At 50.3% G+C, this 12,923-nt stretch overlaps 5 protein-coding genes across 5 annotated transcripts, besides 1 other annotated feature; all 5 read right to left on the reverse strand.

The window, feature by feature from the left end:
• Positions 1-12,923: part of a sequence feature (contig 1.51 915..1114266(-1)) that runs on past both edges of the window.
• On the reverse strand, positions 115-1,452 carry ANIA_02865 (uncharacterized protein; the record flags this gene model as incomplete). Its single annotated transcript, XM_655377.2, has 1 exon — positions 115-1,452. The coding sequence occupies one exon, from the start codon at positions 1,450-1,452 to the stop codon at positions 202-204; it is 1,251 nt and encodes a 416-aa protein (XP_660469.1). The 3' UTR covers positions 115-201.
• ANIA_02864 (uncharacterized protein) lies at positions 3,007-4,543 on the reverse strand (the record flags this gene model as incomplete). Its single annotated transcript, XM_655376.1, has 3 exons — positions 3,007-3,927; positions 3,975-4,346; positions 4,415-4,543. The coding sequence occupies 3 exons, from the start codon at positions 4,541-4,543 to the stop codon at positions 3,007-3,009; spliced, it is 1,422 nt and encodes a 473-aa protein (XP_660468.1).
• Positions 5,012-7,067, reverse strand: ANIA_02863 (uncharacterized protein; the record flags this gene model as incomplete). Its single annotated transcript, XM_050612609.1, has 1 exon — positions 5,012-7,067. The coding sequence occupies one exon, from the start codon at positions 7,065-7,067 to the stop codon at positions 5,067-5,069; it is 2,001 nt and encodes a 666-aa protein (XP_050468515.1). The 3' UTR covers positions 5,012-5,066.
• On the reverse strand, positions 8,389-9,901 carry eb1 (microtubule-binding protein BIM1). Its single transcript, XM_655374.2, has 6 exons — positions 9,731-9,901; positions 9,580-9,651; positions 9,436-9,470; positions 9,296-9,373; positions 8,756-9,237; positions 8,389-8,706 (listed from the first exon to the last, which is right to left on the reverse strand). Exons 1-6 carry the CDS (start codon positions 9,742-9,744, stop codon positions 8,647-8,649), a joined length of 741 nt encoding a protein of 246 aa, XP_660466.1. The 5' UTR covers positions 9,745-9,901; the 3' UTR covers positions 8,389-8,646.
• On the reverse strand, positions 10,304-12,324 carry ANIA_02861 (F-box/WD repeat-containing protein; the record flags this gene model as incomplete). The annotated part of the gene is made up of 2 exons (XM_655373.1): positions 10,304-11,276; positions 11,327-12,324. The coding sequence occupies 2 exons, from the start codon at positions 12,322-12,324 to the stop codon at positions 10,304-10,306; spliced, it is 1,971 nt and encodes a 656-aa protein (XP_660465.1).

Genomic DNA, 12,923 nt, shown 5'->3' on the forward strand with positions numbered 1-12,923 from the left:
CATCAATCTCAACCATCAAATCATCACCAGGTGCAGTACACCTTCATACCGGCTGGCTCCATCTCGTGACTCAGATACGCCGGCCAATGGTCTCCGCGGTACCCTGCAATATGTGATTCTTCAAGCCGCTTGTTCCCCGTTCTGCATGCGCAACAAGCCACCGTAACCCAACTCCCTACCGACACTGCTCTTTTATACCGTCTAGACGTCGAAGTCATGTGGATTCTCGTAAAACCGTTCCATTTGTAGATAAATAAGCTGTTGGAGATGCTCAAAAGGGAAAGGGCAGAAGGAAGCTGTATCAGTTTCTTCATTTGCCGTACGGGCTCCTCCTCTCTGGCGGCCGGTATGTCCTCTTCGACTCTTATCTCTGCCATTTCCATATGCTCTAGCCTTGCCGTGGTCCCTCCGGTGACTCCATCCCTGAGAGTCCTCGCGGGAATTGCTCTGCTCTCGGTTCTTCTCTGGAGCTGTACAATCTCTTGCAAAATGCCCCTTCTTGCCGCAATTGAAGCATCTTCTTTGCTCTGCTCGATTGGCTGATTTGCTGATTACCTCTGCTCGTCTCTCTGCTCGAGTCGATATTTCTTTCTCCTCCAATCGAGATAATATAACTGCCCGTTTGGTGTCTCCAATAGACCTAAGACCATCTGCATAGGCCTCATATTCGGGCGGCAATCCACATAGGAAAAGTACCATCAATGCATCCTGATCCAGGTATTCCTTTTCCCATACATCTTTGACTTCCTCATGTAGCTTTTCAAGATCCTGGATAGCCTCCCTAATCTTCATCTTAGGATCCATCTTCCATGTGAATAGCCGCATCAGAAGGTTGACCTTCCTTCTAGGGTTCACAGCCTCGTATTTCTCCATGAGGTAGATCCAGATATCTCCACTGATCTCAAGGTTCTTCACTGCATTTGCATCCTCTTCCGAGATATAGGCTGTTAAATATGTGACAGCAAGTAAGTTGTGGTCAATATAATCCTCATCTTGCATTGCCTGATGGAGAAGCTCGGTCTTCCCATCAATTCTCATCTTTCTGGTATTCTCGACCACCTTCCAGCATTTCTGAAGCCTTAAGAGGCCCTCAATTTTCTTCTTCCATAACCTGATGTTCGACGCGTCCAGTACATCATATTTGACACCCACTGGCTTGATTCGATCACCCTTATCAAGGGGGGGAAGTCTCTCTGATTGCCTTGACATCCCCGATGTCAGTTCTTCTATACTTAGTATCCTGTATACTGGCTCTCCTTGTAGCTGCTTGCTAGGATCGTCGATCTCGATGCTATTAGCGCTTTGGATTCTCTCCGGTACAGTTCTCTCGACTGTCTTGTCTGTCTCGGCTGTCTCAGTCGGCTCTATATCGACCGTCTCGCTCGCCCCTGGCGCCGTCTCGGTCTGGTCAATTTTCTCTGTTGATCTGTCAAATGCCCAGGGGAGGCTCATCCCGGCTAAGTCTCCCATATTCTCTCGGCTCGATCTCCCAGTCCGTTGGTTTCGTCTTCGAGCCGGCGGCATCCGCCTTATTCGATTCTAGGTTCGTAGTCAATAGCTCGGTCGGGGATAGATAGGCAGGTTGTATCAACTACAAAAGATAGCCTACTAGAGATTGTGCGCCATATAACAATTGATTTTCTATTTGATGACGATATATTTCTTCTTCAACGTAATACACACAGCGGTCAGGTCAGGGGTGGGGGATCACGCCAACTATATCACGTGGCACAAGCCATGAGGCTTAACCTGTTGTGGATCAGGTTTGGAAATATGAGGCCACGTGATCACCGGTGGATTGACCGGACATCGCCTGGTTCTAGAAGGTTCCCACCCTCTGTATGTATATATAGCGGGGGAACAGAAAAGTAAGAATAAGGAAATAAAGGAATCTATCGTCAACAAGATAGATGATCAATCGTCATATGGGATCCGATCCTTAGTAGGCTACGTTGGTGTAGTTGATACAGTTTCCTCCTGCCCTTTCCCCTTTGAGCATATTCCACAGTGTACACCTGGTGTACACGAGGAATGTCACATGATATTTCCGTATCATGATCGCATAACGCTGCCTGGGGAGGATAAGCTTTAAACAGAATATTGATTGTTAAGGCCTGGTGCAACTGGAGGTTTGTCGCACTGATGCAATTGGTATCCGCGGGGTCAAGGTGTTGGAAGTGGCCCGCATCGTACAGGGTTGAAGGTTGAAGTAGCGGAGTATGCAGGTTGGGGAGTGCTGAATGAATCTTCGGCGTAAAAGGCTCTGTAACTTTGGTTGCAGGTGCAAGGGATCACTGAATACATGGTGGTTCTGCGAGCTCCATATTTATCATGAAAAAGGTTTCATCCAGGAAAATATCGTGCTTTTTCGTTGCGTATCTCGCCTGCTGTGTTGGGTACCTCGTCCAGGAAAGGGCTTCGGTTATCTCTTTTTCGAAGGAAAAGGCCATTTTGACGTCTGATGTGACGGATGTCATCAGATGAGATGAGTTGAGTCTGCTGTAACGATGGAGACGATGAGAGAATGGAGACGATAAATTTAATAAGGGATGATGGACGGAGCTCAGATGAGGCGATGAGTGGGAAGAAAAGGGAATTGTATCAGTGGGCAGCTCAGTGCTCACTGGGCTTAATGGGATCAACTTGCCTGTGCCAGATCAACCACATCTCTCAGCGTGCTCTACTTCGACTTATCAGGATGATGGACCTTTATCTTGAGAATTAAGCGGCCCTGGTCACTTCAGCGTTATAGGTATCAAATTGATATATTTGCGCTTGATCTGTTATTGGTGCGGCTGTCGTTGAAGTGATAAAGCGAGACTACTGAAGCCTGTTGCACACAGCTAGAACACCAGGGACCCCAGAACCGAGAGACAAGGTCAGCCATGCCCTGAATTTCGCTGAGTATCTGTTACAAGCCTTCTCCCACAGATGGAGATACACCTCGGCTCTTTAACGCTATTATTTCGGCACATCTCCCATATAGCCAAACCAAACGTTCTGATATCACCCCATAGCAATCTCATTCTCCCTCAAATAGCCTTCCAACTTCCGATCCTCGTTCTCAAGATCCAACTCTCCACTTTCAGGTAAAAACCAATAAACAAACATCCCCAAAACCGCTACACCCCCAGCGAGATAAAACGTCGCACTGTCGCCACCCCTCTCCCTCAGCGGCATAAAACACTGGGTTCCCACCGCTGCGCCCGTCCGGCCAAGCGCCAACGCAACGCTATATCCCATCCCGCGCATAGCAGTTGGAAACGATTCAGAGGAGATCAAACCGATTGTGGCACCGGGACCCATATGACCGAAGGCATTGAGGAGACCGTATAGCACGACGAAAGCAGCCATGTGCTTTGAGATCTTATGGAACAGCCCTCCAATTAGAAATCCCGTCACCGTGTAGCCGGCGAACCCGAGCAGACCGGTGTTGCGGCGCCCAATGGCGTTGGTAAGGTATGCGCCTAGCACGACGCCGGGAACAGGGAGTGCGGAGAGGATGACTTGCCAGATTGCCGTGGTTTGGATGTTGTTGTCCGTAACCAGAGACGAAATGATCGTGCTAGACATGATGCTGTTCGGAAAGTTGATGAAGTCGTAGAGGAAGAATGCGGTAGAGGTTGTCAGGAGACGTGCCCAGTAGCGGCGGACGAGCAAGACGTAGAAGCGCAGAGAGCGGTTCTGCGGGCTTTGTTTGAAATTCGAGTTGTGATAGAGTGTTGAGTCGGCCATGAAGAAGCGGAGGAGCATGACTGTGAAGGGGAGGATTGCAGCGATGGAATACATGGCATGGAAGGTAATGTGCAGATTGTTGCTGCTTGCTTTCAGGCTGATCAGATAGATGATTTGCAGGATGGGCGAGGCTAGTGTTGCCATTAGGGTTGTGAAGGAGACGAAGACAGGACCTCGATAGCGCCGTCTGAACTGCCCTTGTCAATATAGCTCTATGTAAGTGAACGTAGAGATCTTACATCGTCTGATTCCTCTAACCCAGCCGCCGCACTGGGCGGATATTCACCTCCAACGCCAAACCCAGAGATCCCACGCACAATGACAAAGAACCACAGCATGTTGTACGAAGGATGCACCTGCAGCGCCAGCGCAGCCATCAATGTGCTAACCGTGACCAGCCCCGAGGTAAAGACGAGACCTGCTCGTCTCGAGACCATATCCGACACGTATCCCAGAACGACAACGCCCAGAATAGCGCCAATAATCAAGGAGTTACTAATCCGCGTCTGCATCTCAGACGGATACCGCGAGCTACCTAGCAGGTGCTTGAAGATGACATTTGTGGGATTTGCAAGGCCGTTCTGGAAGCCGTCGCTGAAGTTGGCGATGTACTGTAGGGGCTAATGAGCATGACTGTGCGTTGATTGATACTCCTATGGCGCATTTAGGGAACACTTACACAACTCAAAATCGTCAGGTTACTCTGCCATCGGGCAGGTCGATAGGGCTTCTGCTGTTCGATCTCCTGGTCCACAACCGTTTCCTGGGCTTCGGTGCGGCTGTCTTTAGAGGCGTTTGCCATAACCATGATGAAGTACAATTATCGTAAATACTTTGAGCCTTCATTGTGGTTGTGAGCTTTTCAAGCATTTATTGACTGCTGATCTGATCAGGTAATTAAAATTGATAAAACTGGTTATCACAATTGGTTGTGTCAGGTGTAGTGTGGATGCTTCGGACACAGTCCGCTCTATTCAAGCAAAAATCTCAGCTTGATTCCTCGGATTCTAGGCAGCTTGTTTCTATCTCCGCGGTCTGAGAGGCCATTGTAATGAGAAAGAATCAAAAGACTACTGAAGGCTGGCAAGACGCTAAGCTTTGAATCCCCACTTAGAGCGAAAGCTTTTCTAACTTGCATGCTGTCAGCTTATCAGATGTTTGACACGATCAATAGAAAGCGACCTTACATAATTGCGTCTATAAATGTCGATCACAGGTGATGGAGCCTAGGCCTACGGCGTACTCGTACTGCCTCCAACTAAGAATATCTTCAACAGATGAATACCTATATCACAGCACTATGTACATTACAAGATAGGTATATACTCGGATCATAAGCTCTCCGTGAACCGACTCCCTCGACTTCCATCAAAACTAGGATGACTTCGTCCGAGCGCATCCGGACGTTTTGGTATCGCGATGGGGCCAGACGGTGGCATAGGGAAAGGCATGGGTACTGACCGCGCACTGGCCTCAGCCCAAGTCGCCGCATTTGTCGAACCAGATGTCGGCATACGTGCCGGCGACGGTCGCATCACAGGAACGCCCTCCTCCGGGGCTTCGCGCGTATAGCTAGTATCAAGCGGCATGCTGAATGGATTTGACGGCGGCGGTTGCGATGGCGAAAAGGCCGATCGAGGGATGATAGGCGGTAGAGTGGCGCTGATTTCGGACTCCGTTGGCGACAGGCTTCCATTGCCATCATCGAACCCCGGCTGCGCACCAGATTGGAGTTTGCGTCCGGAGATTTTCTGGAAACCACGCTCGCTACTCGGGGTCGTGCTCACGAAACTCTCTTCACCAGTGGAAACTTGAGACTGTCGCCAGCGTTTCATAAGTGCCGGAGCGAAGTATGCCGCGCCGAATATTGAGCCCTTATTTGAATCACGTGATGCCATCTCGCTTCTGGCGGGCGCGCCGATAAGACCGCCGCCAGCACCTCCATCGTCTGCTATTGACCTGTTGGCGGGCGAACTGAGGAAGAATCCAGTCTTCCTGCGCCGCCGGAGCAGGAACCAAAGCAGCAGGAACAGGAGTGAAGCACCCGCCACGCCTCCGACAACACCGCCAACTATTTTGCCCGTGGTCTGTGGGCTCAGCGAGCTTGACCCGCTATCTGACGAAGTGGATGAGCCGTCCGAAGTCCCTGTAGGGTCCGAACTACTGCCACCGCCCCAACTGTACCCGCCTTGAGATGGTGAATCGGTGTTTGAAGCAGAAGTCTCCGAGGCTGTCGTACTTGTGGATGAATCAGAATCAGAGGTGATCGAGGTGGTTGTTGAATCGGTGTTAATTTCGGAGCTAGAGGTTGAGCCGTCATCTGACCCTACTCCCATAATACTTTCGGTGCTGGTGCCAGACGGAGTCTGGGTAGATATCACAGCAGTGGGAATATCGGGGCTCGACCCACTGAACATAGGGGTATCACTTGAGCCGGACGGCTGGCTGATTATAGGAACCGACGTAGAAACAGTAACAGACGTAGCCGGAGATGCGGCAGAAGTGGGAACCGGTAGTATTTGTTGTGTGGATGCGGATAGACTCTCAATATCTGAAGTAAGGGAAGCAATAATGCCAGAAACCTCGGTCACGGCCTCGGACAGCGCGGCTGACATCGACGCCACAGCAGTCACGGACTCTGTGGGATCGGTTAGCGGCACAGTGGAGGTGTCAATGGTGTCCAGCTCTGATGATGGACTGGTGGCAGGCTCTTCCGAATCTGAGAACGGCACAGTGGAGGTATCTGCGGAAGCCAACTCTGTGGAAGGTCCAGTTGCGGACTCTGAGGGCTCCGTTGCCATTGTCGATGTCTCTGAAGGAGCCGACTCTGTCGTCGATCGTTCATCTGATACGTCTTCAGCAGTGGCTGCCACCGCGGTGTGATCTGATATTGAAGTTGTCAGGTCGACCCCCGATCCCGTGGTGGGATCTGAAGGATATGCGACTGTCGTTGTTATCGTCGTTACGGCTGTCACCGTAGTCGATGCATCATCGGACATAGTAGTGGTATGTAGCTCAGTCGTTTGTTGATCCGAATTACTGGATAAAATATTGGACTCAGAGGCAGATGCGGTCTCCTGAGGAACTTGTGTTGTAGTTACGATCGACTCTGCACCCGCGGTGACACTAGTCTGCGTATCTGGCTGGTCTTCTGTCGTGGACGGATTGGGCTGGTATTGTCGTTTCTGGTGCAATTCCACCCCTCGGTCTTGCAAATCCCCAGCTCGGCCGACATCCAATATTGACTCCTGTCTATCTTCCCGGGTTTCTAGCCGGTGCTTCCGTAATAATCGTTCGTACCGACTATGTCTGGAGGTACCATGGCTGGTCATGGTGGCGAGAAATGAGACACCGCTGGGCAGAGGGAATAAACGTAGTAGAATAGAACGAAGTGTCTGCCTGCAAGACACTCGAACAGGCTTTTGTGAGTTCGATAAACGCGATACTCCGATGCGACGTGAAAAGAGAGCGGGTTAAAAGAGCGAATCCGGCGTCGTCAGATGGGAGCGATGAGCGATGATAATGACTGGGGGTATCGAGGAAGATGGAATCGAATTGAACAGAGATGTCAAGGAGCGATGCGAACAATGTCTCTAGAGTCGCAGCTGTAGAGGTAGGTCAAGGAGTGGACATCGATCAGCGAACAGTAGTGGCTGCCGACAAAGAACTAGGTAGGCTTGGGAGAGCAAATCAACATGCGATCTAACCCGAAACAGTCCCAGTGTCAGTTCCCAAGTCCCGGTACACAGAAACTATGAGTTTGGGCATAGGTGAAACATACAAGGAACCGAATGATATTGGTCAGGGTGTCAAGAGTCGTCAAGACTAGGCCATCATGGAGAATTGCTCTTCAGATGGCAACGGGCGGTAATTCATTCCGTTCCGAAAGTGTTCCAGGTCCAAGGTGTCAGTGGGCGAGGATCCACGTTGGCTTTCGAGACCCAAGGTTCTAGTTCTGGCCCAAGAGTGGCCACTCGCTTCTTGTCTCTGGTGGCGGATTCCGTCAACAGAAGATATGCCTTTAAGATGACAATAGCAGAGCCAAACAAGAGAAAGACGGGCGGAAAACCTTGAAGAGAAGAGGAAAGAGGACGAAGAAAGGACGGGAAAAGAGGAGAAGAGGAAGACGGGTTCAGGAACAGGAAACGGAGGCTAAGAATAACAACGGCGAACGCTCAGACTGGCTCCGTAATTAAATGAGACGACGGTCTTAGACTTGCAGACTTAAGACACCCTAACCACTTTAGCCCGCCCAGCGGGTCACAGAACAGTTTCACGCCCTCAGTTCTCTTCAACGGGCGCTGCAGAATCGAACCATGCTGTCTACGCACGATGAACTGGAGAACTGACCCGGTGCCGGGTCGAAACGCGCGAGTTGTCCCATGGATATGTCGCACTCGAATGTTCTAGGCGACCACTAACTGTGTGATCCCCACCGCCGTCAGACAGTTCGGTGAGACCTTTCTAGCACCGTGTGACTGCAAGGGGCCAAGTAAACAAACATGCAAGGTACGACGTTAACCTGCTTACTGTCATGTGGACAGACGATATATGAACTCCCTAGTGCCTATGGTACTACGAATACTACGCTTCTTCCGAAGCTGACGTCAGCATGTGTACCTGGAGTACAGTAGCCTGGAATAGTATAAGTTGAGGGTAGATCCGCGCGAGGAATGCGGCATAGGAATGCTTCAGTTCAGCCTTATCCGAGATGATATCTGATGGGCGAGGAGAGCCTCAGTCATCCAATTATACACGCCATCAATATGGCGAATACTAAACGTGCACCTCTAGACCATACCCCGTGGCCCATGACCAAAAATAAACAGACTAAAAAAAAAACTCGCCAGGAATGTGTAGAGGAATTGTTTCAACGCTGTTATGATGAAGGGTATTAATAGGCCGGGTGCCTTAAAACGTCTCCAGCTCATCACCTGCGACTTCACCCTCGGCAGGGATCTCAAATCCTTCCTGTATGCTGGTCAGTCCGTGAACTCAGAGTCTGGCTTGGCTGTCGTACCTCTGTAGAGTAAAGAATGCCCTGAATGTGCTTCACCAGTGAATCGTCATCCTTCTCCAGCTCCGGGTCCGCCTCGATCGCATTCTGGAGCAGCAACTCGATGTCCCGAAGCTTGGCAAAGTAAAAGTCGCGCTCCTTCTCCAATCCACTGATCGCCTCCTTGGTTGAGTTGAGTTCCGCCTGCAGTGCAGCGACAGTGGCAGAGCTGGCTCCTCCGGCAGCAGGGCGCGCGCGTCCAACGGTGGGAGTGGTTCCACGCCGGGCGCTGCTAGCGGAGGTTGCGCCTGCACGCGAAGTGCCCGCAGAGCCGGGAGGGGCCCCGGAGGCCTTCCGGCGGGCGAGCGCATCATAGTCTCCTCCCGGATAATGTTGGTCCCAGTACTTCTTCGTCCACTGGAGGAACTCCAGGTTATCCTGCATCCGGCATTTGGAGAGAGACTCGACGGGGATTGGCTTGTCGATCTGGTGACGTGCGAAAACATCTATTAAAGAAGAGCGGGTTAACGGCGGAAATGCGTTATCGAAGATTGTGTAACATACTCTGCAGGATCTTGAAATTTTGAAGGTAGGCGTATTCCGTGTTAACATTGAATTTTACTCGAGACATGGGCACGTCCACTGTGTGAGCAATGTGTCAGTTTCCGCACAATGCTGTTCGCTGCGCTGAAAGGGGCACTCACTGAAAATAGAGTCGAAAATCTGACATAGCGCAGCTCTGCAGGTTTGACGGTCAGTAAGTTGTCGACCCAAAGGATCTCCATATACACTAAGACGGCCAGGGTTTTCGAGAAGGATGGTTTAAAAGGCTAGGGGCTCGCTCATACCCGGTTCCGCACTGCTCAATCTTGGTCATATTCAACTGCAGCAGGTTGTTGAGCCATGCTAACAGTTCCTGTCTATAAGCCGCATAGCATGAATCATCAGCGTTCAGTTCAAAACTCCTTGTAAATCGGAAGGTCCTGATGCCTGACGAACCTCGATTCACCCATGGTGGGGTAGGTTTTGGAGGAGTCAAGTCTGGCAAGAGGAGGAGATATAAGGATGGATAAAAAAAAAGATTGGCAGAAGATAGAAGTCTGTGTGTATAAGCAGGATTAACTGTCTCGTGTGGTTATATCGTCTAAGACGAGTAGATAGGAGATAGAAGATGAGATTGTTGTTGTTGTTCGTTTCTGTCGCCAAAAACCGTCTTTGTTGACGCTAAGTCCCCTGGCCAATCATTGCTATTTCCGCCCAGCGATGGACACCTCAGGCAGCGTGACCAGGGACGTTTACAATTAAACTTTTCGGCAATTAAGCATATATATCTAACTCCGTACAAACATCGATTTATGAAGACGTGAAATGCAGAAGATGGCAGCATATATTTCCAGCGCCATGAGTATATCTATCGCTAGCCAAAAAGAACCAAAAAAAAATAAAAATAAAAATAAAAATAAAAATAATTTTCAAACCGGAGAAAACCGACGAGCAAAGAAAACAGACAAAAATTCTCTATGACTTTTGTCTCAAAAAGACCATTTGAGATCTATTATATGCCGTCTATGTCTAGCCTTCCAATAAATCAATGCCATCTAACCCATACCCAAAATCCATGATTACCGCGCGCGAGTCTTGGCTAGTAGCAACAATGCGTCTATAATCCGACTTCACACTCAACATCCAGCTGGTGGTCCAACCCGGAAAATCAATGGATAGCTCTCCTGCTTGAGCGTCAAAAACCTTGACGCTCGTATCGTAGCTTCCGCTGACAATTCGTTGGTTGACATCGTCAAGATGCAAGGAACGGACCAAGCCCGTGTGCCCTTCAATCTCTTTAACCAGCTGGCCAGTGTTCGCGTCAAACTGATAGATGGCTCGGTCATTGCCACCGGTAAGAACCGTGCGTGCATCATTGCTGAATTCAACACATGCGAGACCCCTGTCTCTGCTGGAGAACTCCTTGACACATAGGCCAGACGTAATGTTCCACAGCTTGGCGACACCGTCTCCACTTGCAGAAACAATGAGATCGCCACGTAGCTGAACGGCGTTGACGGGCCCGCGATGGCCGTACAGCTTTTTCACAAGAGCGCCAGAGCGTCGATCCCAGACGCAAATTGTGTTGTCCTTAGAGCAAGAGACAATATAACGATGGTCAAAGCAGACATCCAAAACACCAGCTGTGTGGCCCTCAAGACGGCGGATTGGTTTATAGTCATTCTTAATGTCCCAAATGATGCAAGTATGGTCCGAAGACCCAGTAACCATGATTTCATCGTCAAACTGGAGGCACAGAATGGAAGCGCTGTGATAGTTCGATGGTTTCTCATGCAGACTCACGATCTCTGCTGGAGAAGCGGGAGGAGGACGAATGGTCAATAACGGCGAACTACCTAGTGCTTGCTGCTCTGGATCATGGAACGGGCCGTTGTTGAGGACTCCCCCAGGCGCTGGTCCGATTATCTTACGACAAGCCCAGGGGTAGCGAGCGTCCCAGACTCGGATTGTTCGATCGCGAGAACCGGTGATGATTTTGTCCCTATGAGTATGTAAGTAAGTGATCATAAAATAGAAAATCTTGCCACGTACTCGTCGAATTGGGCACAGTATACACTGTCTGTATGGCCTTGGAGATAGATTGCCGCCGCCTTGCCCTCCTTCCACCGACTCTCCAGGGTGCGACGGATAAGATACAGCCGCTTCCAATCCTGTTGGAACGTGTTTTTGCCAAGCCCAGCAGCCGGCTGTTTACCAGACCCTGGGTGGCAGCGTTTTCCATAGTAAGAGCGAAATACATTGCGCCACACATGCTGGGAGGAGACCTGCTCACTCCAAGCGCGTGACACCAAGCCGCTGTTCATCAAAGACTCAGGGTCAAGATACGAGAGTACCTGGGCCATGATCTCTGTAGGGAAGGCGACCGCAGGGTCACTGCGAACGACATCGGTTTCATCATCCGAGTCAGAACGATCCTGCAGCACGATACCAATGCCACTTTCCGAGTCACGCGTAAGCTTCGCTTGCTCCGACTTGCGTGCCATTTCATTCTGAGCCGCTGCGGCTGCTCGAGCAGCCGCTCCAGAGCACAGGTGGTTAGGCACAATGGGAGGCTCTAACCCCTTCCCAGGAATCGGTAGTGGGATGGAGACACCTTGGGAAGCAGGAACATATTCGGGATGATCGAAACCATCTTCTTCGTCATCTTGGCTATTCTGAGGGCCCAGCTCATGCTCATGCTGAAAGGGCGAGTTCGAAGTGCGAGATGACTTGCTGCGAATGGTAACTGACAGACGACGGCCAAGCGCACGCAGTCCATCAACCGAGTGGCGTAGCCCCGAGAAACTCTTTGCGCTGCGACGTCTGCCGGGTTGTCCGCAGACAGGGGTCATGGTTTCCAGAGCCGAACCTCCCATATCATCCCCAGAATCCACGAGGGGCAAGCCAGTCCACACATCATGATCTAGGTCCGATGTTGAGCTGGAAGGTAAAGTTGATACGGTCGCGGTCCGTGGTCGCGACCGCGATTTGGCGTTGATTGACGGACGTCTTCGGTGAGGGGAAGTAGCGACGGTGTCTCTTGGAGGCATTGTAAGCGAAAATTGCAGCCGATCGAAAGCTAGGATATCTCAAGCGCAGAAGTGCGGTCTCTTTTAGAGAGAGCGCGAATTGCGATTGAAAAGCCCCTTTCCGCTCTGGACACGATTGCGGGAGCCCACCGTAGGTAAAGGAATAAGAAGCAAGGGGGTTATGTCTAATAGACCGGGGTATCAAGATTGAAAAAGAAATTAAGCAAAAAGAAAAAGGAAAAAGAAACAAAACGAAGTCCAGGGGCTGAAAAAGTTGGCTGAAAGAAGTGATAATCAAGGTATACTAGTGGGTGAGATAAGATGAGCGATACACCACTGGATAAGAACAACAACCACAGAGAAGGGGAGGAAACAAGAGACGAGATAAGAGAAAAATACGGCCAATAGATACAAAAGAGAGAAGAGGGAGATATATGAAAGAAGGAGAGAAAATTGGTTAACGCCCAAGGTGAGTTGGGATGAAAACAATAATAATCGACAGGGAGAAGGGGCAGAAATTGAAAATCTGGGGGCGGTGAGACTTTCGCCTCTTGGGTCTGTGCCCCAGTGGCGATCTGAAGGCTCAGAAATCGACTGATGCAATCCTTGGAACAAAGATT

Source organism: Aspergillus nidulans, chromosome VI, assembly GCF_000011425.1.
Source record: "Aspergillus nidulans FGSC A4 chromosome VI".
NCBI lineage: Eukaryota > Fungi > Ascomycota > Eurotiomycetes > Eurotiales > Aspergillaceae > Aspergillus > Aspergillus nidulans.

What these genes read in the sequence shown, in the direction of transcription:
- eb1 (XM_655374.2), bottom strand. An exon ending in ATTGAGCAGTGCGGAACCGG is followed by an intron (nt 9,471 to 9,579) that starts GTATGAGCGAGC and finishes TCAAACCTGCAG; the next exon opens with AGCTGCGCTATGTCAGATTT. An exon ending in AAATTTCAAGATCCTGCAGA is followed by an intron (nt 9,238 to 9,295) that starts GTATGTTACACA and finishes CTTCTTTAATAG; the next exon opens with ATGTTTTCGCACGTCACCAG.